The sequence below is a fragment of the Corvus moneduloides genome, chromosome 9 (assembly GCF_009650955.1).
Source record: "Corvus moneduloides isolate bCorMon1 chromosome 9, bCorMon1.pri, whole genome shotgun sequence".
Lineage (NCBI taxonomy): Eukaryota > Metazoa > Chordata > Aves > Passeriformes > Corvidae > Corvus > Corvus moneduloides.
Genome location: NC_045484.1, coordinates 22,036,452 through 22,063,326, shown reverse-complemented (window position 1 = coordinate 22,063,326; position 26,875 = coordinate 22,036,452). Strand labels below are relative to the sequence as shown.

The 26,875-nt window shown below is 47.3% G+C and overlaps 1 protein-coding gene across 10 annotated transcripts in view; it reads right to left on the bottom strand.

The window, feature by feature from the left end:
- Positions 1-25,592, bottom strand: part of ST3GAL3 (ST3 beta-galactoside alpha-2,3-sialyltransferase 3) — a 189,897-nt gene extending 164,305 nt beyond the window's left edge. For 2 of the 10 annotated variants that reach the window (XM_032118296.1, XM_032118297.1), the window contains exon 1: positions 13,284-13,396. In XM_032118296.1, the coding sequence (XP_031974187.1) occupies positions 13,284-13,297 (14 nt within the window). In that variant the 5' untranslated portion in view covers positions 13,298-13,396. Of the gene's footprint in view, positions 1-13,283; positions 14,018-14,153; positions 14,216-19,259 lie in introns of those variants that run through there. The other 8 variants (XM_032118294.1, XM_032118291.1, XM_032118293.1 and 5 more) reach the window with 8 other exon arrangements.
- Between the last annotated feature and the right edge of the window lie 1,283 nt (positions 25,593-26,875).

The window sequence follows — 26,875 nt, the reverse complement described above, 5'->3', positions numbered from 1 at the left end:
CTTCTTAATCACCTTTTTAAAAAACACATAGAATACTTTGCCATTCACTTAGGGCAATTTTATCAAACATTTCTAGAAAAATTAATTATTTCTCCATCTTCTTAACTCATTTATGTTTTAACTAGGCTTTAGGGGTGCTTTTTCACACAAGATCATTAGTCTGGGAAGCTCAATACCATGCGAAGACGGTAACAGAAGTTCTTATACAGGTTTGCAAAGTAGCCAGACAAGTTTATGTCATGAAGTCTTAACAGGCACTATTATGTGAAAAGATAACCTACCTGTCTCAGGAAACCAAAGGTCACACATTGCAGGAAGATAGGAGAATGGGATGGGAGAAACAACAGTACCTACTAACCCCACTGAGTTTTCTGAGACATCCTGCTGCTTGTGCCTCTGGGCTGATCAGGGGCAGGACTTACCTATACAGATTTTGCCATGAAACATGAGACATATACAACAGATGTGCTTCTCAACACAAACTTGTCTCCCAGCATTTTTATTTTACTTCTTTCTTTAAAGTACATGAAACTATGAGCAGTAGCTGTTTCAAAAATTATAAACGTGCCATCATCACTTGTCAGAGGACTCCAGCAAATTTTCTTCTTCAGTTCCCATATAAATTCTACCTGATGAAAAGCAATTCAAATTTTCAAATGCGTCCATAATCTCCTCCTCCGCTTCAACCTCTGCAGAAGGATCTGCAGATTTTCTGGATCTTCCAATTTTTCAGGATTAGAAGCATCCAGATTTTCTCCACAGCACCAACCCATTAGATAAGATTAAATAGTAAGAACTTTTCTTCCCTCTCCTCAGCTGGCAGAAGTTCTTTAAATAGAACAAGCTGTTTGTAAATAAATGAAGTAACAAAGTCTGACTTCCTAAGAATTTTAGATTTTTATGTATTTTCTTATCCCTGCAATAATACAAACATGATACTTGCAACCTTACATTCCTCTGTAATCTCTCCAGATTCTTTGGGCAAATACAGAATTTCATCTAAATGTAAAAGAAAAATACTCCATTGATTAGGAAAGACCTTCTGAACAGGAGTGTTAGGAGACAAAACCAGAAATTTGTCACAAGATGGGACTTAATCAGATTATGAAAATAGCTATGGGCAACAGCAGTGGACTGTTAAATATAAGTAGATATAAATAGCAAGGTTTCTCCCAATTAAGTTACTGTAAAACCAAATTACTCCATGGAAGGTTTTCTTAATGTTCACCTGGGGGATGGCAGATGGCAGTCTGTAACCGCGAAGGAAATAAGGAAGCTCTGAGTTTTCGTTTGTGGGGTTTTTCGTGCTTTATTTCCCCAGCATCTTTGCCGCGGCCGTGACGGGCGGGAGCGCCGGGGCTCTGCTGCCCCCGCGCGGTGCCCGGGCGCCTCTGCAGCCTCCCCTTCCTTCCTCGCCGGGGGGGGCTCCGCGATGTTCCAGCAAAATTCCTGAGCTAGGCACGTCGCTCTGGCCGGGATGGATTAAAAATAACATTTCCTAAAGAGCTGGAGGGAGAGGGAAGAGAAGGCCTCTGTATTTTCACACTAAATCAGTTCCCTGGACCAATTCACTACACAAACAAGTTTTTTAGAATGTCTGAACGCAAGCCAAAGGAGCAGAAACTACTTAGCCAGGAGCTCAGCAGAAACTTTCCAGCACGGCAATTCCATTTCACATTACCTACTCTGTCATGTTATTTAGTCTTTACAAAGACAGAAGTATTTAACTGGGGAAAAAAAAATAGGAGTACAGAATCAGGCAAAAAAACTTAATTCCTCACAAAAAATTCCATGCAACTTTTACTTTAAGTATGAGGCATGATGTGCCTTAAAAATATAAAAAAATTAAAATCACTGCTTATAGAAACAGACAAGTATAAAACAAGAAAAAAACCCGCTCACACAGGAAGAAGTACAAATTTTTCATGTAGCCATCTCAGACATTTTTATAAACAGGTCCTTGAAGAAAGAAACCATCCCAAGATTAGTTAACACAGAATGGGGACAAGGATAAGTAAAGCTACTTATGGGGTAATTCCATTCCTGCAAAGGTACAAACAAACACACGACTGCTGAGCAAAATATACTTACACTACTACAAAATTATGTCAAAATCAGCAATTAATACACAACGGCCAAGATGGTGTGGGGGTTTTTTCAAACCTTTTGACCACATATTTGCCTATTAATAAACACAATCAAAGTAGCCCTAAATTCCTGAAATGACATTAAAGTCTGCAGTAAAAAATTCTTATCTTAGCTCTTTTTTATGCTACAATTATAAAGTTTTCTGGAAACGAGTGAACTTCCTAATACCAACTTTTTTGCCCTTACCCTAATGGTTTTTCTCGACGCTCAATTGCCATTTCCTCAAGTCAGAGTTAATCATTAAATCATTAAGAAGGAACTCTGCATCTGCGTCAAGACTGTATCAGAAGAGTGGCAAATCCCCTACACAACGTCAGATTTCTGTAGTCCTTCATCCATCCCCCCATCCTTTTACACAGGAAGTGTAATTTGCATAGGAGAGTACAGCATGAAGAGTACTTAGCTCTAGTTTATGAGCTATTTTTAATTCATCTTGGGGGAAAAAAAGAGTTTTAGTAACTACATCCAGAAACAAGATGTTCAAAGGTCAAAAAACACCAGCCTAAAATCCCTTCAGATTATGGCACAGTTTCTAGTCATAGGACTGTTTTATAATACAATATGCTGTAATTGTAAAGCCAACCTGGTGGGAAATAAAATACACAGCAAGCAGAAGTAATATATTATTATACAGTACTGAAGCTTTAATGTTTTTCTAATGTGAATAAGGCCTCTTTTTCAATCACAGAATGGTTTGGGTTAGAAAGAACCTTACAGGATCGTCTAGTTCCAATTCCTCCACTGTGGGCAGGGGACACCTTCCACTAAACCAGGTCGCTCCATGCCCCAGCCTGGCCTTGAACACTTCCAGGGATGGGGGATCCACAACTTCTCCAGGCAACCTGTTCCAGCATCTCACCACCCTCACAGTGAAGATTTGCTTCCTCATACCTAATCTAATCTAAACCAATGCATAAACCTATCTTTCAAAAGTTTAGAAATATTCAAACTATATTTGAAGCGTTGTTAAATGTGAGACAAAATTAGAAAATTCAATCAAAATAAACACATTTTTCCACTGTAATTCAATCTGCAATCTTTACATTGCATTAACTCAGGCTTTTGCTTCTAATGAAGTACCTGACCCAAACACAAAGGCTCTGGAATCAAAGATACAGAAAATACTATTAAAATGAATCATAATGAAAAATAATAAAAGCCTTTCCATTGTTCAGATAAGGCACTTTTAAACAGAGATTATAGCAGCAGTGCTAACAGAAAAAAGCAGCATTACTAATTTCCTAGCAGTTTAATGGAGAACCGCCCATGCTCCACTTGGAACCTGATAGAATTGTGTGGGGCAAGTCTCAAAAGGCTGAAAAGTCTTTGCAAGTAAATTCACAGTAATTAGGTTCCTAATTATACCCAGAGCATTAGTGATTACTATGGTTAAAACAGCCTGAACTGTTTCGTTATTCCTCTCTTTCTGAAAGCTCAGTCATTCATTGTTTGAGCAGAAATTCTAGAAGTTTAGTCTGTGCCCGAACATATATTTTTTTAAAGTTTAAACAGAAGAACAGAGTCCTGTGCTTACGTATGGAGAGCAAAATTAAACTTTTCCACTATAAAAAAAAATACTCCCTGGTATTGAAGCAGCTAGAAAGCGTGAAGCACAGAGCCTTTGATGAGGCAAATCTGAAGGCTGAAAAGCCCCAGACCAGCATTCACAACAGTTCAGGTTGTACACTTAGTTCTGGAGGCACTTGCACAGATGCATCTGAGGCAGCTTCTGGCAGCAGTTCACAGTAGCCACATCATACCCTAATTACAGTACCTACGTCACTCCACCAGCACTGCCCATGCAAACCACTTTATTATTAATACAGGACTCTGAAATACTGCCTGTGTTTTTACAAGCATCAGCAGATGACCTCTGCCCCAAGCAAGCGATTTCAACATATTGCTGCCCTCCCGAACTACAGACGTAGAACATGTAATTATAGGACAGTGAGTCTCATTTGGCCAACTGGACTGAGATGACAAACCTTGAGCCCTTTATTCTATTCATAGCTCTGCCCTTGAGCTGCTGTGTGACATAGAAAAATTTGACTTTCCTGTGCCTCAGCTTCCTCTGCCTTCCTGAGTCAAGTCTATTCATCATCCTTCATCTTAAGAAATGTGTCTCAGTACATTTTTTTTATTAGGGTCTCTGGGCACAATTACTGTTGAGAAACAATATTAACATAGTATTTTATAGCTACTCTGAGATTGATTCATTTGTAACAGAGACAGAAAGATGCAATTGAACTTGTAATTTATTAACTTTGCAACAGTAAAGGTAAGCCTTCAGAAGTAGGAAGCCATCTGTTGGGAAAACTCAGCTTTTATTAATTTCTGTGCCATCTTGTACCACTATTTTTTTTAAAGCATACATGCACCTGTCCATAGTGGTTTGAAAGAAGATAGTCCTTGGAACATGCACACTCATTGTAGTTACAAAAGATATCAGTTAAATTTTTCTGTAGTTATTAACTGGTTTTGTTCTGTGAGTGATTAAGGGGTACACTTCCTGCACTGCTGCAGCTCTGATGACTCACACATCCAAGCACTGAGACCCACAAGGTAACAACTGTGGAAAAGTGACATGCTGCAACAGGGACTGAGTAAAGTAGGAGGAATCCTAGTGTGATATTTAAAAAGTGAAAGACAAGAAACATGTTTGTTTATAAGCACTTAAAAATGGAAATCGCTGATTTTAATGCATTCTGTTCTGGTTTTTTTGTTTGGGTTTTTTTCGTTTTTTGTGGGTTTTTTTTTTTTTTTTTGGAACTTAGCAAGAAATGCTAAATTCTGACCTTCAGAGATATACATTTCTCGAATTGTTGAGGCCTTTGGTTATGCAAAATACCAAGAACTGGTTGAGAAACATCCTGTAGTTTCTGTACCTGACTAGAATTTTGGCACTATCCCCATACACTGTTACTTCCTCAGGAAAGCATTGCATACAAGAGCAATATACTCACCTACTGCCATGAAGGAGTAACCACTTGAAATCAGCTACCTCAGGTTCAAACATCTATTCAGGATATGCATGCACAGAACAAATTAATTTTTGCCTGGATGCACAATTACATTCCTTCTGAAGTGCAGAAGAGATACATAATTCATAGAGATCTATACCTCATGACCCAAGTGTACTTGTCCTTGCAAGTCATACCCAGGTTGTTTGGCTGCTTTATTGCCTCAGCCTGACACTGTGATGTAAACCCAGACTGCAATGACAAAATATGAGATGTTATAGTGACAATATTGACAGAAGATAAAGTAGGAAAAATCTCCTCTGAAAAACATCCCTGACTGTGACAGGCACGGTCAGAATCAGTACCAAGGGCATGCTCAGATCACAGCAGCAGAAGCTGTCCAACTTGAGACAGATCACAAATTACCTCCTTTGTCCCAACATCAGTAGAACTGATGTGAAGCAGAATTGAAACAGTCACAGAAGGTACCCAAAGCCAGCCTGACTGCATCAAACGCAATGGAAAAAGTGTGATCTATTTTATCAAATGAGTGGTGGGGGGGAGCTCCCATCAAGGCTGGCAATACCTGAATCACTACATCCAGTGCTGCAATGCTGCAGGTCAGAGGTGAGTGCTTTGTGCACCAGGGGATGCACCGTAAGGAGAAGGAGAGGCAGAGAACCACTCACTAACATGGATGAGACAGGCCTCACAAGGAAGTATTGTTTCCAGCTGAACGCATTGCTAAGAAGTTCCCAGTCAGCTGAGATGAATAAATCCTTTTGCCTCTGAAAGCAATCAGCTGCAGAGCAATTGCTACCAGAGGTAAAGTGCTTTCACTGCAATGTACCTTTCCAGAATATGGAAAACTGCTGACTTTGACCTCTGGAAAACTGTATCAGAGGACACAGCTTTGGCTGCATGCAAGACACTGAACACGGTTCCTTGTGAACACTCTCCCAATTCAGCCATCCAAAGTTACAGGAACACACCCTTCCCAAAAATTTGTGGGGAGGCCACGGAGAAAATGCACGAGTTGAGCAAGTGAAGCAAGTGAAACACTAAGGTTGAGGTCAACTAAGTGAAACAAACAAAAACCACACTCTGTTTTAAACCATTGTACCCATCGGCTAATGACACAAATGGAAGGAGGGGTAAATAGAATGGGACTCAAATAGCATCAGGACAGTTGCTGTCAAGAGAAGCAAGAGCAACTTACCGTTTCAAAATGCAAACCTGAGGCCCAGCCATGTGTGGGGAGATGGAGAAGTATTCTTGCACCTTACTTTTCAATCTTGCTAAAAAGTCAGCACTGGCCCAGAACTAAAACAGTAACCCAAAACAGCCAAAATGAAGATAGTACAAGTACAGTACTGTAGCCACCCCTCCACAACATGCTTACAGTGCTATGCCCTTAATGCCCTTCACTAAAATGCTCCTTATATGTTCCTAAAACCAGAAGAGTGTTCAGGGAGTTTCCTCCTCAGGAGAAATCCCAAGCACAAGGCACATCATACTTGCTCCCTCTCTCAACAGCTCTGTCATGCAGCATTTCCCGTTGCCCCTGCAGAGTTTTGTCCTGCACTGTTAACATTATAGCAGCACTCAGAACTCCTGGAGACACAGCAGGGTCACAAAGTAACGCTGGGTATTTCACTCAATAGGCAGTAACAGATCAGAAAAAGATGAGGCACTTTCATTCCCCTGTGCTCCTTGTCTGTCCTGTGTCGTGCTGCCTTCTAAAAGACAGAGAGGCACTCATGAATTTTTTAATTTTTATTTTAACTCTCCTAAGTTCTGATTCACATTCACTGAGCAGACTGTGTCTTCTGTCCTGGTGGCACACAGGCAGCTGCCTCGGGTGAGCCGGGCAGGCAGTCCTGTGCGGTTACATCCAGCAGCCAGAGCAAGAGCAATCAGGAACACACACACACACCAGCTTCCAGCCAAGAGAGAAATGGCTGGCACTATCACAGCTGTTAAAGATACTACCACAACTGAGTGTCCTGGAGTTGCTGCAGGTTTAGCCATGCTCCTTATTCTGGCAGGCTAAGAGGGAGCACGAAGTAACTTGAGCAGTGACAATTTCTGGGCACCAAACCTATTTTTCCTGTGTTCTGCACAGATAAGAGGATTATCCACCATAGTTAGTACACTATAGCTTTAAGTTTCAAGCTGAACACAAGTGGAATACTTCAGCCCAACGTGAGAAGTCTTAGAAAAGTTATGCTACAACTCATTTTAACTTCTATTTTTACATCTTTCTTTCTAGTATTCACTGCTGCCTCAGTAAGATTCATAACTTGCTATTTTTAGCATTTCAGAAAAGCATCACTGTGATCCTCAAATCCCTAAAGCATCTGAAAACTAGCAAAGGCACCCTTAAAACTATAGCTGGATCCATGTTATGAGAACTTTCTAAACATTTGTTCTCAATTTTGGTGCAGAAAGTACAGCACTAACACATACTACAGCTGAGTAGATGAAACAAACCTTGAAGTTACTAATAACTCAAACATTACATAATCCACAATAATCCATCTCAGTGCCATACCCAGTCTCTTCCTTCAAAGCCAAAAAAAAACAAACAAAAAAAGCAACTGTTTCAGGAAGCTTAGAGTGCTGCACAATACTGTCTAAAGCAGTCTTTTCTAAAAAAGTAATGCCCACAAGGTTAGGCTCTCAGGCTTTCCAGCCTGGGAAGCAGAGGCAATAGCAATAAAGTCTACTTTAAAGAATACACACACACACATATCCCGCTAAAGTTAACGCCATAGAGGGAGAAAAATTAAAATGGTTACCATCACCATTTGCTTGCCACCCCTCACAAAAGCACTGTGAGTGCCTTGTAAAAAAATATGCTCCCTCAGCCACCTAACCATTAATTCAGCCATCCCAGCTCAACCCCCTTTCATCAGATTTATATTCCCAGTGCCAAGCTGAGCTGGCCCAGAGTTGTTATTTTTTATAGGAGCACTCCTGCATTCCCATTTTCTGGCAAAGGCAAGTAGGACAGTCACAGCAGAACACAAAACCATTACGTGACTCTCTCCACAGAGGACAAGTTTGTCTCCATGGCCTAGTTGCTCATACACCGACTAAATGTCTTTACATTGGTTCTTCATTAAACAAAGAAGAGAAGGAAGTCAGATGTCAGTGTACATAAGATCCACTCCCTTGACGCAGAACAAATGACACCCCCAGTAACCCAAGACAAAACAGCCGTACCCACCCTGGATACCACCACACACCCATGAGGCTTTAGCCACCTGAGAAACAGCATGCAAGTTCCTTGCAAGAAGATCCATTTCTTCAGAACATTGTTAGACCCTAATACAAGAATTGACTAAAGTACCATTTCACTTTGAAAGAGATAAACCAGTATTTATATTATTAATAATGGTTTGATTGCTTTTGATTAATTTAGCATTTTTGGTGTGTGACCGGTTTCCATGGAAATGCAAGCAGACTAAAAACCTGCAACCAGAAGTGAGTCAGTTTTGCCTGTTTATGTCTCCTCAGTTCCCTTGGAAACAGACATTTAAAAAAAAAAAAAAAAAAAAAAAAAAAGGAGTAAAAAGGATAAGGGTCCTGAAATACCTTTGGAAAATCTCTTCCCAAAGCTTTATCTCTCCGGCTGCCTTTCCAGAATTAGAGTTGAAAATAACATAAAGCAACAGATGACAGAATAGTGACTTTATTTTTTTAAGGAGACATCAACAGAACATACCTGGAGATGTTTCAAAAACCACATTCAAACTGACAAGCTCAAATTGTATTAACGTGGGTTTTGGCAAAAGTACTTCATGTAGAGTATATATTTCTTAAAATTAGTTCAATGCTAATGTAGGGAAAAATACAATAGAGAACAAGAAAATAGCATCACGCTGTCTTAGTCCCAAGTATATTTCAATACTTTGAGAGAGAGGGAAAAAGAAAAAGCTGCCTTGGGGGAACGAGTCCAATATTTCCATTGCCAGGATGCTTTTAAATGGAATCACTTCTTCCTTACAACACATTCATTTTGAAGTTGCAAAATCAGCTATACAGGTATCAGGTTAAGTAACACACATCAGTATTAAATTTGCTATGCATAAAAATGCATTTCTCCAAGCTGATAAAGCAAACCTAGGAGGGCCTGTCAGCAAGATTCCATCTCCCACCACACTTTTCAAAGAACAGTGCACCATCCCATGAGCTGGATCTTTTCACTGGCAGAGAACATCTTCCTTCCTCCTCAGAGCCAAACGTATCAGGGAAGGGGAAGGAATAGGAGGGGAAGTTACTAGGAAGGAGGCTGCACTGCATGTCTCAGACCTTCAAAGCCTGCTCCTATCACTACCATTACTATGCAAGAATTCTCTGACAACCAAGTGTCCAGAAACACAAAGAACAGTGGTACCATTATTTGCTCCTCTAAGTTCCTTCTGGAATTTTCAGGACAGCTAAACCTGATTACAAACTATTCATTTCCTTGTTTGTCTCCCACATCACGTTGTCAGTTCTACGTGCTCAACACACCTCCGTGCAACTTGACACTTCATCAGAGGGCTGTGGAATCCACCGTTACTTCCTGTCTGGGAAGAACGTGCGGGGACGGTGCACATCTCTTACCACTACTGTCAGAGACTGAAGCTGCATTACAAACATCAGGAAAGAGAAAAAGGAAATCTTACCTCTGTCCTAAATCCTGCTCATATACCCCCAACAGTCATCAGAACTCAAGGGCCCTCCTGCATTCGGTGTTACACTCCTTATTTTTGTACTTTGCTGCTGCTCTGAGAACTAACAATATACTGCCACTGACATGAAACAAGGCTTGGGGGAAGAGTAGCCAGTCATAATACTCACTAAAAGGATGAGAGAGGGGTAGCAATGACTGAAGGTTTCTCTTGAATGGAAGAAACAGTTGAACTTAATTCAATGTTAATTAGTTCACATTAGCCAAATTCAATCTATTCTTGTCACAGTAGAGATAAGCCTTAGAGAATTAACTAGTTCCTATTCTCCTTTGTATTTTGGCAAGGTGTAGAGTCACACAGCAAGGAGAATAATCTCACAGTACTCACTAAGGCATCACTCAAGGAGGGCAGATTTAACATTAAGTGGAGAACATTTAATGTTAAGGGAACACTAAGAGAAACATTGATGTGTATCTTTCGGTCTATTTCCAGTTTAGCCTCCTTTCTTGTAGAGGTCAGATGTACATATAAACAAAATAATTTAGCTATTCATTTACTTTAGCAGCTAAATACACAAACATCCAAATGTCAGGGAGACTATTCAAATTCATCCAATGCATGCAATTGGATATACACAGGCATCTTCTAAAACATTAAGTGAACAAACTACATAAGCAGCAAATAAGCAGATCAAGTGTTTTCCACCATACTCTACAACAAATTTGTTTGTTTCCATTATTAAACACAGGTGTCAAGTTTACTAAAACCAGTCTCTGAAGAGATTGCAAGGGTGTCAGGTGTCAGGATCAGCTTAGTTTCATGCCTCCTCTAGCACAAAGAACAGAACAAAGATGAATGTCACTGCTGAAGCTAGGGAGTCACTATTAAACAGATGAAAGACACTGGTCACAAAAAAAGCAAAAATGCTGTAATAGAAGATAACTCACACAAAATCAATAATCTTTGATTATTAAGGACCCAAAAATTAACACATCTGCCCTAGTTTTGCTTTTGGAGACATCAGCATTATCATATCAGTCTTAAGGAAGGAAATTTACAAGGTCATGCACTGTGCTGCAATTCAGGAAATAAAACCACAAGTTATCTCGCACCACCTCTCTCATGCACTTAACCTGGCAAGGCTCCCCTTCAGTAAATACAAAGTATAACTGCCCCATTATACATTGTATCATATTACACATTCTCAAGGAAGCCTAATCATAGTTAAACAAGTCAATTCAAATCCGTCATTTGTTAGCTTCCAAATGCTAATTTATAGAAGCTTAATGTTAACTCTTCATATCAAGTTTCCCAATATGGGCTTTTAAATTTCTACTTTAAATTTGCATAATTTCCTCCTGTGTTAAATTACACAATAAATAAAAAGGGTTTTGATACATACAAAACTCTGAAGACCAACTGAAAACAGGTACTATCTTTACTGTTTCAAAAGTAACATTTGCCCCTTTACACTAGACTGCTGCTTATGCTAATATTTCAAGGAACTTCATCCGATATTTAAGACACAATCTACAAAAGTGTCTAGAAGGAACAACAGTATATCCTGCATCAATTGTGACATTTGATAAAGAACAGTAAGCTAAATCTTCAAGCCAGCATCATTGCTTTGTACATGCTGAAGAAGCTTAATGCAAGCACTGCAACTTAGAACAATAAATGGACAACACATTTTACACAAAAGATTAGAAAAAGAGAGACACATACAAAACCAAAGGTCTGCTGTGTTACCACACAGTGCTCCCTATCAGAACATCCTGAGTATCCAAAAACAGACAATGCACTGAACAGAAATCACTCTAACTAGGCTGCAACTTAAGAGATCTTTCTAGGTAAAAGTGTTCCATTTATAGAGATCCACAGCATCTGCACACAGATTTGCAACACTACATTGCAACCCGAAGTTACCACAAAACTCCCCAGGGACTGACATGATGTAAAATAACAAATGGCACACAAAGCTAAAGGCACAAAATCCAAAGAGGATTGGATAAAGTTAGAACCCTCCCCAGCACCTTGGTGTATAACACACAAACACACAGCTGCTTCTTCATTTGTAACAAAGATCACACACAAGTTGTGGCATGAAGGGTTTTTTGCAGGCTTTGGGAAGTCCAACATGATTTCCTGGTGGCATGAAGGAAGTAAAGGATGGCAGATGGTATAACTTCATAACATATCATCAAGTAAGTAGCAGATGTGGCAAAACTGTTCTTTTAATCACAACTGTACCTATTTTCATGCAGGAAGGATTTTCTACACCTTGTCAACAAAAGTGGTACTTTTCAGAAAGTCATAATCAAGATTTTTAACTCCCTCTCTGAAGCACAAACCTGAAGAAAAAAAATCCCTGCTCAGAAAGACACTATGCATCTCCCTTTACAAATATAATCTTACAATACCTGTTCTAGTCCAAAGCACCTTTTCTCCTGTCAAAATCAGTGCATCAACACAAGTGTCATATCCAAGTCATCATCTGTCATCATGCAAAACTCCTTAAGAGCACATAACAGCAGATTTGGAGCATGTAGAGGTAGAAAAATGCTAAGTTTAAGAAATATTGCAGCAGAAACCTCTATCAGCATGGAGAGAAACGCAATACAGTGAAGAAGAAATTTGACCAGCAGCTTCTTGTCAGTTCTGGATCAGTGTTTCTCAGCTGCTGATCCAGGGAGCAACAGTCAGCTCTGAAACATCTGAAACAGCCTGTGAACAGCTGCAAGGAAGGCTGGCTTGTGTTTTGGGCAATGGGGTAGAGGAGGGACTTGTTTTCTTGTTTTTATATTTTCAATAAATAGTTCTTGCATGCAGGCAAAATCAACACAAACTAAAATAAGAGCAGCAACTGAGCAATCAAACCTCAGCCTAATTTCTGTCACTGCAACTGTAACCTTCTACGGCCTCACTGCACAGTACAATCCTCAGATTGTATTCAGTGTGGTCAGATGTCTCTTTGGACTTAAAAAGGTTGAGAGACATCCTTTAGATGACAGAGAGTTGGCAGTTAACAACATGGAAGATAAGTGGAAAATGAGGATTTCGGAAGGACAAAGTAAGATGATGAGATAACCAGCACATGCAGAAAGAAATCAAAATTCACCAGAGGAAAAAACCCAAACTTGTCTCCGATATTTTAAAATATACAGAAGATTCAGGAAGCAAAAGCCTCAAAATACAAACTCTTTATTTTGACAATTAGGAATCATAAACTAACAGAATATTCCAAGAACCGAATATCTAACACTAGATTTATAAAGCATGAACCTGCTCTTGTACCCAGTAATAAAAGTAAAGCCATAAAGAGCATTAGGTAGTCACAAATTCGACCCCTTAAGCATGCTAAAAGCTCTAGCATTTGAGTGGGCTTAATCACATCCCCCTAATACTACTAAATCAGAACCACCTCACCACTATTGCAACTATTTAACAGACAGTTTCGGGAGCCCAGAAACAGTTGCACCGTGCTCCTACTTACTTGAATCCTCCCATCTGAGAAGGTGCAACTTCCAGGCAGAATAGTACAGAAATCCCAGTACCAGAAAGAGGCAGAGGGCTAGCAGCAGGTTACGCATAAACACCAAGAGTCCCATCTTCACATTAAATCTGCTCTTCTACATGACCTGAGAAAGAAAAACAGGTTGAGATTGGACCCACCTTATCCAACGGGCATCCTCTCCAAAACATGCAATCCCATACCCACCCTAACTGGACACAGATGCCAAACCATGCTCTCCACAAGGTAAAACACACACGTTCCCCAAAGCACACCACTGAAACAAGAACTCCTACCCCAGACAGCTGCCTGTTCTGGCCATCACAAGGCTCAGTGCCGCTTCGGAGAGGCGGGGAGTCACCGCCACGCTGTGACAGAGCGCCAGCCCCGCTCCTGCCCACTTCAGACAAGCGAGTCCAGCACGGCCCTGGCCGCCGAGGCCTGGCGAGCACCGCGTCCTCCCGAAATGCCACCGAGCAAACCCACAGCATCGGGGGTGGCCCGCGGACAGCGGGGCCCGCGGGAGCGGCCGGGGCAGAGCCGGTCCCGGCTGGAGCCCCGAGGAGTCCCGGGCAGTCCGCGCTGCGGGGACGCGCTGCCCTAGAGGCGGTACCGGCGCCCAGGGAGAGGGGCTCGCCGGGCTCGGGCAGGACGGCAGCTCCCCGCCAGCTGACAGCTGCCAGCGGCCGGCTGGAGCTTGCGTTTGAACGGGCAGCGGCGTCGCCACCGCCGGGCTGCTCCCGCCTCGCCGCGCTCCGCTACCGGCTACGCCGCGCCGCGCCCCGCCGGGCCCCGCTCGCCGCGCCGGCCGCTGTGACCGGCCCTGCCCGGCCCACCCCCGCCCCTCCTCACCCGGCCGCCGCCGGCTCCGGGCGTTCGGCCGCCGGCTGCGCCCCCCGGGCGCGGGGCTGCGGGCGCCGCCATGCCGGGCGCGCCCAGCGGGACCCGCCGCCGCCGGGGGGCGCCGCGGCCGCCAATGGCGGGCTGGGGCGGGGCGGGGCCCGCCCGCATAGCGGCCGCCGCCGGCCAATAGGACGGCGCGGGGGCGGCGCCCCGGCCAATCGCGGGAGGCGTCCGCAGCCAATGGCGGGCGGGCGGCGGGTCCCCAGCGGAGGAGCGCTGCGGCAGGGCGGCGGTGCGCGTGCGCGGAGGGCTCCCCGCGCCCCCCAGAATCAGCGCGTGGCGGTGGCGCCGCGGGACGCGGCCCGGCCCCGCTCCCCCCTCACGGCCCCTGCCGGACATCGCTCCTTCTCCAAATACAGGCGCCGCTCCCCAGTCACGCCGTGGCACCTCCAGAGCGCTGCGGTTCCTCCAGGCATGGCACTGGGTGACCCCTGCAAGCCCTGCACCCTCTGTGAGGCTCTGCATTGTCATCCCACATCACTGCACCTTCCGCCAGCTGAGGCATCTCAGCTCCTGCCCGGCCGCTGCGCCCCTGCAGTGACACGGCATCGCCCCCCCTCCAGGCACGGCACTGAATGCTCTGCGTCTCCCTTCAAGTGCTGCACTGCCGTACCGCCGAGCACTCCTCCGATGGCCTCTCAGGGCAACGCAGCCCTAGGGTGCTTCCGTCACTGCCCCACGCAGCACCTGTGCCTGCTGCACAGTCCAGCCACTGCCTTCACACCATCCTCCGGCTTCTGCAAACCCTCACAGCATTGCACACCCAAAAAGTCCTGCCCACCTCCTGCACGGCTCTGTACCACCTCCCCGGTGTGGCACAGCCTCCACCACTGGACCACACCAGACTGCACGGACCACGCCGGGCGGCACGGACCCCACCAGCTGCCCTTCCACCGCACAGCACAGCTCACGCCACGCAGACAGTGCAACTTCCACGCACTTCCCGGTATGTTAAAGTCTCCACCTTCTCACTGCACAGCTGCCCTGTGAGCACAGCAGCACTGGGGCCAGCCTGCACCACATTCTTCCCACAGCATTGCCCTTGTTGTTGCTGGTCCCACAGCCTTCTAATGCTCCTTAGGGAGAGGGCAAGTGACAAACTCTAGTTTAAGGCCTCTCAGGGATAGAATGATAAAGGAAAGTTACTAGTCACGAGGAGGAAAATAATCTGAAAGGAAAGAAACCATAAGGAATAAACCTGCATTTTCAGTGACCAGCCCAGTGACCCTCCATGAATCACTAATAACAGAAGGGAAACAAAAGGTGATTTTAAGAGAATCTAAGTAGGATCATGTCCAGCATGGTGGCAGCTCCCACTGAGGTGAGCCCAGGTGCCGATACTGAATGGCAGACACTGACTTGAACAGCACAGAGCTGGCTGGCCACTGCCCGAGCCTGCTTCCTGGCAGCTGACAAAAGGCAGAGTGCCTGCTGGTCACAGGGAGCGCTGGTGGGAGCTCATACAGCCCCACTTTCACAGCCAGAAACCCCACTTCATGCTCTGCACGAATGAAGTCAGTGTGAGCTAGTTGCAAGTGTGGCACCCACGCAGCCAGGTTTCCAGAGCTGCCATGCTTCTCTGCAGAGACAAAAGGGAGACACATGTCACACTCATACGACATCAGGTTTTTTGGATGCCAACAACTTCTAGATATAGCACAGGAGACCAACAGACTCAAGCAAGCACCCAGGTATCATGGCACCAATATCCCCCTGAGGAGGTATGTGGAGAGGGGACACAACCACATCCATGCAGCCCTGTCCATCTGTAGGTCTGCCCTCCCAGCTGCTGCCCCACCAACCCCCAGCTCGCAGGGCTGACCTCCTTAGGATGCTCGTTGCGCTCACTCATCTGAGGCAGCTCCCTTCCCTCCAGCTTCATGGCGAGCTGGCTGCCAGGGCTGGCCTGGGCAGCCTCCTCCGATGGCGCCGGCTCTGCTGCTGGGCTCATTTCTTCCAGGAACCGCACCTACTCCTGTGCCACATCATGTCTGGCTGGAGCCCAGTTTTACTTTACATACCTTTGCTTTATGCCTGCTCCTCTCTTCCCCTCTTCATCCCTCCATCTGCATAAGCTGGGTCTCTTCTCCCTGCCTCAACCAGCCTTGTCCCTGTGACACAGAGCTGCTGCACTGCCTGCTGCCACTGCACCACATCTGCTCCAGCTGTTCCCAAGCTTCACCTAAACTGCCCCCGACCATACCGCATTTGAACCCCGCGGTGTGTAGGCACAGCAGGTGATCTGATTTCAGTGATGAGATAAGCCGGGACCTACAGCATGAAGCCAGATAGTGACAAGTCTGGGGCTCACTCCTGAGCCCGTGTTTGTCACTCAGGAAACTCTACCCCCGTTATCAGGTGTCAGTGTGCTGGAAAGAGACCAGGATGAAGTCACCTTTCTTGCCAGCCTGGAAAAAACTCAAAAGGCGAGCGCTCTGTGTCTTGGAAAATCAGGTACCAGCACCTGGCAGCTGTCTGATGGCCATGAGATGAATTAAGGCAATGATTAGTGGAGTGATTTGGTTCAAGTAGCAGGACTTTAGTCTGAACATGTTCCTACTTAGCTTACACATTTCATTCGCAGGCAGATGTCAGGCTGGATGTTGCTAGGAGATAGACAGCAGGGGAATAATTAAGTCTGATTAAATCCTATCATATTGCTGTGCTGCTTTCCAGAATGCTCTGGAGCCTTTCAAAGCCAAACTGACCAAATGATCAGGCAAATGGTCCAGCCCATCCTGCTCAACAAAACCCACTTACAGCAAACCTGCTGAGCCTGTGGCTACCCACGTGTCTGCAGAGCATTTCCTACAGCAGCACTGGCCATGATCTGGGGAAAAAAGGCTCTGGCAGAGGGTGCAGCTGGTGGCTGCATTAGCAGGTAGCACAAGACAGTTAGGGCTGGTCACTGCTTGGAGCAGACAGTGAGGGGTCCCACCCCTGTGTCCCTGCATCCGTGCTGCAGAGACACTCATGTTGGACTAAGCATGGCTTGGATATACCAGTGTGACCATAAGTAAAGCTTCCTTCTGCCCTTCTTTTGAAAGGAGCCTGCCTGGGGCATGCCAAAATTGCTCTGCAAATTTCTCTCATGTGCATGATGCTGAGCACCACAAGGCATTCCTACTGAACTGACACTTGCCTGCTTTTTTATTTCATGGTGGCTGAGCCACACACTATATGGGGGGACCTCATAAATAACAGCTACAGGTTCTTTTCCCACCAGTAAATAAAGTTATGCTGTAGGTATCTGCATCAGATGCCAAACACACACATCAGCCTCCAGGCTTCATAGAGACTTCAAATCTCATTGTGTTTCTTTACCCTATAAAAATTACCATTCTGATACTCACACTGTAATCCTTCTCCCCAAATTAAATGTCATCAAATCAGACCTGATACTAATTAATGCAATATTTTATGATTAATTAGATACCACTATATACCACGGCAAACATCTTTTTCCAGTAATGGCTAGACAGAGATCACCTCTGCTGATGCACAGGCTCGAGGAACACAATCTGGGCTGTAAGACACTTGTAGTTTGTCTTATCTCTCTGACCAAACTTGTTTCATCTCACACACTCATTATGCATTATTCTTAAATGCAGACTCTGAACGTGAACAGACTGTGGAGAACACTTTACATTTCTGGTGCTTTGGCTACTCTAAGAACAGAAATGTTAAACAGCATCAGCACCAGGTCCACACAAAACAAGTTAAACAATCTGAACTTGGCTCAAAAATTCTGCCACCCTCCAGATGTTTTCAACAGCAAAGGATCCCACTTACCACTTTGGGCGCAGGTTAACACCTGGAGCCTGCCCGATCAGCTCCCCAAGTGCTCTGCCTGACTGGAGCAGTTTCCCAGGATCTTCCTCAGATGAAGTGACCCAATGGTCCCTCCTGGCAGGTGGCTGTGCTAGTGCAAGCCCCCGGCCAACACCCTGCTCAGCAGTTCATCTCCTTGCAGTAATTCCAATACGCTAGGTTTGGTTCACTCATAGTTTCCAAGAGAGGAGGTAGGCTCGAATTGAAGACAAGCATTGAAGACTCCCACTTTTCTGGGTCTGTTTCAGAAGTCCCTCACCCTCACGTTTAGAAGAGCATCCCACCTCTCTGTGTCTGGCTTCAGCTTGCAGACATACCATTTTGTTCTGCCTTCTGCTTGATTAAAGAGCCTTTCAGAGCCTGGCATTTTCTCTTTGTGACACTATACATATGCTGCAGGCAAACCCCCTCTCATCCGTCTTTCTGAAAAGCTAAATATACTGAGTCGCTTAATTCTCTTTCTGCTAGGCTTTTCCTCCCACCCTCAAGCCGTTTTTTGTGTTCCTGCTGTATAGAGGCTCTCTGATTTTCCTGAATCCTTTTCAAGATGTAGAATCCCACAATGAGCCTCCCTAATGCTTTGACATAGGGATTTAATCTGCTTTTTCCTATTTTCTCTCTTAAAGGGCTGCATTAGTCCCTTCTACCATAGCATCAGGATAAGCATTCAGGCAAGATTGTCCCAGATCTTTTCCAGACCCCCTGCTGGCAGGTTAGAACCACCTGTATCTCAGCTGCACATCCAGGAACTGATGAATGGAGTTTGGTGGCTGGGGACATCTCCACTTCCACACACCTCCCTCACTTGCTCACTGTCCTAGAATCATGGATGTCATGGTTGCCACATTGGGGGGGAGGCTTAGGGAGCTGAGCTTGGCCTTAGGAAGGCTTGCTGAGCCCTGGTGAGCCGTCCAGAAGCAAATGTCCTGCTCCCAGTAGGTTACTGTGCCATGAAAGAGAGGAGAGCACAGAATCAAGCAGTGGCTGCTGGCATCCAGGCTGGTTTGACAGTCTTGGAAATAATTTGCAAAGCCTGTTAATATTTTTCCAAGACTGTTTAGAGTAACAGCACTCACTGTGGAATCTGTGCACTGACTAGTTACTGGGCTGCACACCATGAACACAGCCTCTTAATAGGCTAGGTGGAAGTTCCATCTTTAATTCTACTCCTTAAGAAACCAGCTAAAATAACCTCCCCCCAGCAGCCTCCCCAGTGAAGCATACCTGAGATCTGGGAGTGAAACAGGGAGTCTTGCTCAGCCCACATGCCATCACTGGATATCACAGTGCATTTCTTCATGCCAGTGCCGCAGGAACCCTGAATGAGCCCAGCTCCAGCTGTGGCCATGCTGCCTCCCCAAAGCCAGGGGTGCTGTCCTTGTCTTTCTGAGATGATTGCTGAATAAACCTGAATTTCAGAGATGGCTAGAACTGTGATGGCTATGAACCTCAATTGGTTCATCCTGAGCTCTCCAGGCTGGCATTACCCCATCCCCTTTCATGCCATAGAAATAGCTGGAAGAGTCAGGCGAGGCAAGCAGTACCATCCAGCCACTGCCTCCTCTCAAATGGGAATGGCAGGAGTGACTCCATCTCACATGCTATCACAGAGAGGAGGGAATTTGGCAAAGCAGTGGTACAAGGAGAGGCTGCAGCTCCCCAAACTAGCTACACTCATACTACAGGCCCAAGTAATTTGCAAACAACTTGATGACTTAATCACAGGCTCTCCCAAACACATGTGTTAATTTTTAATGAATGGTCAGCTGCTAGGAGGCCAGTATAATCTAAAGGGTCAAAGCAATGGGCAGAGAAATGGCAGAGACCCTCAGACTGCCACTGGGTAGGTGAAAGCACAGCTAAGGGCATCCTGAGGCTGTTACACAGGGAAACTCCTCCCTGGGCAAAAGGAAAGTTCTGGCTGTTGAGAGCAGGAGCATCTATAGAGAACACTTTGCCTTCTCCATTGCTCTCAATAATGCTGTAGGATTTTAATTAAGAGTATGTATTATAAAGAATTAATAAGACTCAAGTAGATTAACAACTACATGTATTAACAGCTACATTCTGAGATCTGTCAGTGAGCTAAGACTTAATGGGGAGACATCAACAACAGGAAGCGTACCTAGACCCCAGTGACCCCTGGTCCAGTGCCATTTAATAGGTCTTAATATCAATTGTCTAGATGACAAGATGAAGGCTTACATTTGGGGCTGATAAAACACTGAACAGGCTGCTGGCTGCTACAGCATGAGCTGAATGGCCTGGGAAAATGATCACAGCCCACAGCACAGTGGTGGGCTGTAAAGGAAGGCTCTTGGGAATGGAGAGGACAGGCTTTACCGCAGGGTGGACAATCTCCCTGAAAGCAGGGCTGGGAGGTAGAATTAAGGAAAAAAGCTGAAAAAGAGCTGTCCCCACACATGACTGCTGCTATGAGCCTGCAGCACAGCACCTTGGCTGTGAGAGCCATGAGTCAGAGGGGCACGGAGGCGATTTCCAAGCAGAGCTACAGCTCTGGCAAAGCCAACTTGATGTCTGGTCCAGCTCTCCAAACTTCAGAACAGGCACAGAAATCCTGAGGAGCAGCAACACCACCACAAAAAAAGGAGCTAAGGGCTGGAAATGTGGCAAATATGGCTGCGTAGGATGTGAGGAGCGCAAGCTACTTAACTGCCCCAGGAGTGGTCTCCTCACTGCCAGAGGGAATGGAGCACCAGTATGGGCAGAAGGAAGTGCAAGAGCCAAAGGTGAGACACTGAAGATGGGAAAAACTCAAGCCTGAAATTAAGTACAGCATGGTCACCGACGGCTGCAGGGGCAGCCATCCTCACCATGCAGCAGCTTGCAAAGTAAGTTTAGATCTCAACTAGATCTCAACAAGTTTAAGGTCTCAGCTTTAATTTTTTGACATCTGTGGCTCAGGCATGAGGAGATACTGCATGGATGTACTTTCTGTTTTGCCCTGACCTGTATGCACCCCTCCTAATCTCCTGTCCAAACAGCTACAGCAGCAAAAAAGAGGCCAGGACTGATTCCTGCACGCCAGAGAAGGCAGTGGGGAAGGTGCAGAAGGCTCTGCCTGAGGACAGTCTTGTTCACCTGCTCTTCCAGCTCATGCACATGTCTTTCTAAAAACAGGTACAACAGCCTGAGCTGGCTCTGTGGCATTACACTACCTGCAGCAGTGCTCATTTCCAGCCTGGAGCTTCAGTACTTAATTACTTGCACCGGAGCAATCCCTTGTGCACCTTCAGCTGGCCTGCTGTGGTGATGGGGCCACTGGCCATGGGCTCCTCCTTTCATTCTGGTCAACCTCAACCTTCTCTCCATTGCTGCCTGATGCCTGCAACCTCTGAACCCAAGTAATGCAGCAGCAACCTTCATACAACACAGCAACCAGCTCCGTAAGTCATACTTATCTCTCCCCTACATGCCCAAGTGAGTCGATGCCAAAACCCACAGCATAAGCACAGCAGCACAAGTGCCCGAGTTCAGGTTTACAAACCTTCCCCATTTGTGTCACTCTGATCTCTTCCCCTTGTGCCCAGAGGAAATGGTCAGCACTGCTGCCTCTGGTAAGCAACTCCCAGGGCATTGTCTGCAGAGCCACAGGCTGCACTCCTGTGTGGGTGATTTCCCCTCTCAATACCCCGTGATGCACCAAGGGACATCAACACCTCCCAGGGTGCAGGGCCATGTGCCCAGAGAGATGCTCTTGACAGCATCCCACCTCCTACTCATCTGAGACCAGGGCAAGCATGATGTTTAGTAAAGGGATCAAGGAGACGGGAAGGAGCACAAGGGCAGGGGGCAAGGAGAGGCAGGAGGAAGGGAAAGCACCAGGCACCTCAAATGTTGCCAGTCACTGGAAGGTGGTGGGAGGAGATGCTGGTGCTGCTGGTGGAGGTGCTTCACCGTTGGTCATGAGAATGGCTGCCTGGCATGGGGCACCAGGCTGGCAGGGTAGCTGCCAGCTGAGGTAGCCCTGCCGCGTCCCAGTGCCTTCCTTCCCCACTCCTGGGTGCTGAGGCTTATCTGCTTCCTCTTGGGAAAAGGAAGAAAGGAGAGGAGCCACGCAGCATGGCTTGGGCCAAAGGGGCTGTGTGGGAGGTTGCAGGGGCTGAGGGCTTAGTTTGCCCTGCCCTGACCCCTGTGCTGCAGGATGTGGCCAAGGGTTTGTACTCTGCTGCGGGACACAAACATGCTTGGTTTTGGAGATTCAGCATTTGTGGCAACCTGTGCATTCTTGAAGCCACTTTTCATAACAGGGAGTTAGAGCAGCCAGGGGGAAGTGCCTCTGGGTGCTCTGTTTGCTGGCAGGATGTGGGATAACAGCAGCCATGAAGAGGCAGCTGCCAGCCACAGACAGGGGACACAGACAGAGAGGTGCTGCTGAAACACCTCAACGCCCCCAGGTACATCACTCAAAGTCACACAAATCTATAGTGGTAGGTATGACTGAGAACAGGACTAAGGGGACATTGGATCCTTGTATAGTAAGTGGGATCCTAAACAGTGAATGTACAGAGCTGCCAGCCATGGATGACTCTGCCCCTTTCCTGGCAGTCGTGGGGAACAGCCAGGCCAGCAGGTCCTTGTTTTCAGCTGCAGCCCACCCTGCCCAGCCACAGGAAGGTAGGGACAGAGCTCAGCCTCTCCAATGAAGTCTCTCCACCCTGCTCCATGGGAGCCAACTCCCTGTGCCACAGCCAAGGGAGTATGAACTTTCTGCAGCCATCACCTGAACCACCGCTATGCTGGCGGATGCTGGCAGATCCACGGGGTCAGGCAGAAGCAGCTGCTCAGGGCTGGAACTTTCCAGGTATCAGCAGCCAGCTGAGGGACATTTGCACCTGCAGCTGAATTGGTCCTTCCAATGCAGGGACAGGGAAAGCCAAACACAGTGAGGTGTTGGTACCAGTGGCACCCTCCCTGACAGATTGGTTCCTGGTGGATGGGGTAGATTAGTGCCACTGCTTTGTGCAGCCACCCAGACAAGCCCCGTGTTGAGAGTCCAGCACCTACAACCTACCTGGGTTGGCATGTGAACCCTGGTGTGAAGCTGGGTAGAGCAGCCTGCTCCAGCCCATCCCAGTTTCCCTCCAATCCTGCCACAGACACTGTGTTGGACAGTTCTCCCCTCATCCAGCACCCAGGACACAATCATGGCTTGGCAACGGCACCTCCCAGTAGCACTGTGTCATTGTGTGTGTCCAGGGCATCAGGCACCTATTTCATGCAAGGCCTGCCCAGCAGTGCTGAGGGACCAGCTTCAGACACGCCTGGCCACAGGAGACAGCCTCATGTCCCAGACCTCCTGTCCTCCATCAGCTCATCCCAGACACCCTCAAATCACTGCTCCTTCCACTCCACCAGCTGCAGCCCCACACAGGGCTCTGATTAAAAGGGGAAGCTTTGATACCTTCTTCCACAGAACTTTCCAAGCCTCAGGCCCTGCAGAAAAGCCAAACTCCTCAGCTGAAGGGGATCCCCATTTCTGTGACAGCAGGTGACCATGTGCAAGCATGTCACTGCCCATACTTCAGTCCCACAGCTTCAGATTCCTCCCTCCTTTTCCTTTACAAGCCAGGAAATACCCTCAAGGTCAAGAGCCAGTGAGATCTGGGGAATTAATTAACCTGTTCTCTCAAAAGCAGTGAAGCTGCACGAGTTCAGAGGGAGGAGGAATGTGGTATCCTGCACCAATAGCTGCTCGCAGCAAGCCCAGAGCCAGAACACCTGGTCAGTGCTGCCTTCCCTGGGGGAACAGCCCACGCTTCTCCCATTGCACCAGGTGGCTGCAGCTGGGAGAGGCATTGCGTTGTCTGGATGTGGAGTGAGCCTGTCATCTCTTCCCTCATCAGCACAGCCAGGCCTAAAAATATCCCGGAGTGGGTTGATGGTGGTTGTGCTACAGTCTCCATTATGCAGATGGAAATGGCTGGTCCCTGCCAGAGTGCCTGGGGAAGCACCAGCTCCTCTGCCCTGCACTGGCACAGGATCTTGGGATCCTGTGCTGTGCTGCAGAAATCTCCATAGCAGAGAGGTGCCAGGGTCAGACCATGGAACAGAGCACCTCAGCCAGACACAGCATCACTGCTGGGGATGTCCTGGCCAGGGCAGACAGCTCCATAGGCATTGTCCTTCCTGGGTGCATGGGACTGAGCAGGGTGCGGAAGAGGGGAACAGAGTTTTACAGCACACTGCCATGACCCCCTAACAATGATGAAATCGGAGCTGCCCAGGCAGCATGGTAAGTCAGAAGTGCACCCAAGAAGCCGAACTGACAGCACTGTGTGTGCAAACATAGTGGCACAGGGAGCTGGAGGGCAAGCCAGCAGAGCAGCCACAGCAGGAGTGGGACAAGCCCTCAGCCCACAGGAAATGCCAGAGGAGCACAAAAGCAAGGGGCCAAATCTCCAGCTTGGCCAGGAAGAGGGCAGGCTGGCTTTGTGCCCTGCAACATACTGCCAAAGGGCAAAGCTGCGAGCTCCTCCCTTGCCATCCTTGCATGTTCCAAATCCACAGGGCCTGACAGCTGCTGACGCTGAGCCTCGGGCAATTGTTTGCCCAATAAACCTGACTGAGTGGGAAAACCAGCAGACACTGCTGGAGGAGTCAGGAGGGATGTACCAGCTCTTGTAGGAACAGCTTACAGGGTAAGATCATGAATCCAGCGCCAGAGATTCTGGCTCTGATACAGACTCCTGGCTGGCAGGCAGAGCCAGATTTCATCCTCACAAGTGTCCCCAGGATGTCACAAGCATCCTTGGCCGCAAACCTGAAGTGCTGTTTACTCACCCCCACTGCGTGGTGTGCTTTCGTCAGATCCCGGGCCAGCAGGGCAAGCCCCCTGCACAGCCAAACCTTTCCTGGAACGGTGATCCAGCATCAAGGCCACACTGACTGGGTAGCACTTCCCAGAGGGACACACTCCAAGCACAGACCTCTTGCACCTCTCCCTGCACTGGACCCTAGGCAGCTCCCACAGCCTGCAGGGAGCTGTCCCCAGGGATCACAGCCCTAAGCAATCTCACCTGCTTGTAGGGCTGGAGGACAGGTTGTGCTGGGAGATGAGTGAGACCAAAATACCATATGGTGCAGCCATAGCCAGGCATCTGTTCACTGGGAAGTGGAAAGTCTGCCTTAGCAGGTACCAGGCACATCTCCAAAAAGGTTGCACAAGGGCTCTTCTGTCCAGTGGCTTCTGGAGGAAGGATTCTCCAGGCAGGCTCCAGCATGCCTGGAGAAGGGGTGGGGATCTGCTGTGAGAGATGATGACTGTCCAGCCCCCAGGATCCACCCCCACAGCCCCAGCCCTGTACTCTCGCTGGGAATGATCTGTGCAGCCTCCAAACAGCCAGTGCACACGACTAAAGGCTGCTTCTTTGCAGTCTGCACAGATGGGCAAAGGACTGATCCAGGTCCCTCAAATCTGCCCCCACAAGATGACAAAGAATGGAGGACACAGGCAGGCAGGAGGGATCCTGGGCAGCTGTCTCAGCCAGCATGGTCCAGGGCAGCAGTGAACGAACGAGGCTCCTGGGGAAAGACCTCCCCAGCACACTGTGCCAGTGAAATGCCTCAAACAGGCAACAGTGCAGCCCTGAACAGGCGGGGCAGTGGGGCAGGAGAGACCTCACTACACTGGGCTGGGACCCCTTCAAAGGGCTCCTCTGGAGGTGGTGAGGAGCATGAAGCCCTTCTTCGTGTGCTGGCCCATCAGGTGCTGACGCGCCTGGCTCCCAGCCCAGCAGCTCGGAGTCACGCAGCTCCCATGAATGCTGTCTTTCTTCTCCCCGCTGCAAAGCCCTTGGCAGCCCCTCACCCGCTTTGACTGTGGACAGAGAAGAGCCAAGGTCTTTTTATGTCCTTTCCCCTTGCCAGGCTCTGCACAGTGCTGAGGGCCCAAGCTGGGGGTCTCCCTGCTGGTGATACCACTGCAGACCTCTGCTCCCACAGGAGTCACCCTCCAACCAGCGAGGAAGAGCAGGGTTGGCCCCAGCCCCACTCTGTGGATGGCTGAGGGTCCAAGCAGGATGCCCTGTGCTACCTCTGCATACGAAAGGGGTAACAGGAGAATATGAGCATTTACACTTCTTCCAGTCCCTGTGGACACCAGCTGTTAAATGGTGTTTGGAAACATCTATCCAGCTGGAACTGGGAAAGCCAGAGAGGAGTCAGGACAGACCCATCTCTGGCTGCCAACACAACTGCCCCCTTCATCCTACCCTGGCTCTGCTGGGCCTAGACAAGCAAAGCTGTGTTCCTGCTGCAGAGCCAAGTGGCCTGGGCAGCCATCCACCACAGGCAACCACAGTTCTAACCACACAGGCTGCTCCCCATCACCAGTTTCCTTGCTCTCCTGTATCACACCACTCCTGTTTTCCATGGCACTGTCTGCAAGTTAATTGCTCCTCTGCACCTACAGTTCATCAGCACCCACCATCCACACGAAAAGCATCCATACCCTGCACCCAGGATACTGTAATTTCTTTTTAATTGCTTGTGGCTATCAGGAATGAAGCTCCTTCTGGGAGGATAGGCCAGAAAATTAGCCCAAAAGTTGCAGAGATACTGTATTCAAAAGAAGCAGCAGCACTTGGGGAAATGAGAGTCCAAGCATATTAACTAGTATTAGCTCACATTCACAACCATCTGATCCCCATGTCTGAAGTGTCTCTGGAGGTCCATGGGTAAAAGATGCTGCCACGCCTGGCTAAATTCAGTGAGGCTATGGGATTGAGTCACTATACTTCTTGAAGTAGTTTGCTTTGGTCTACAGCATACTTGTTGGGCAGTAAAGACAGGTTTGCTCCTAACTCTACACAGAGGAC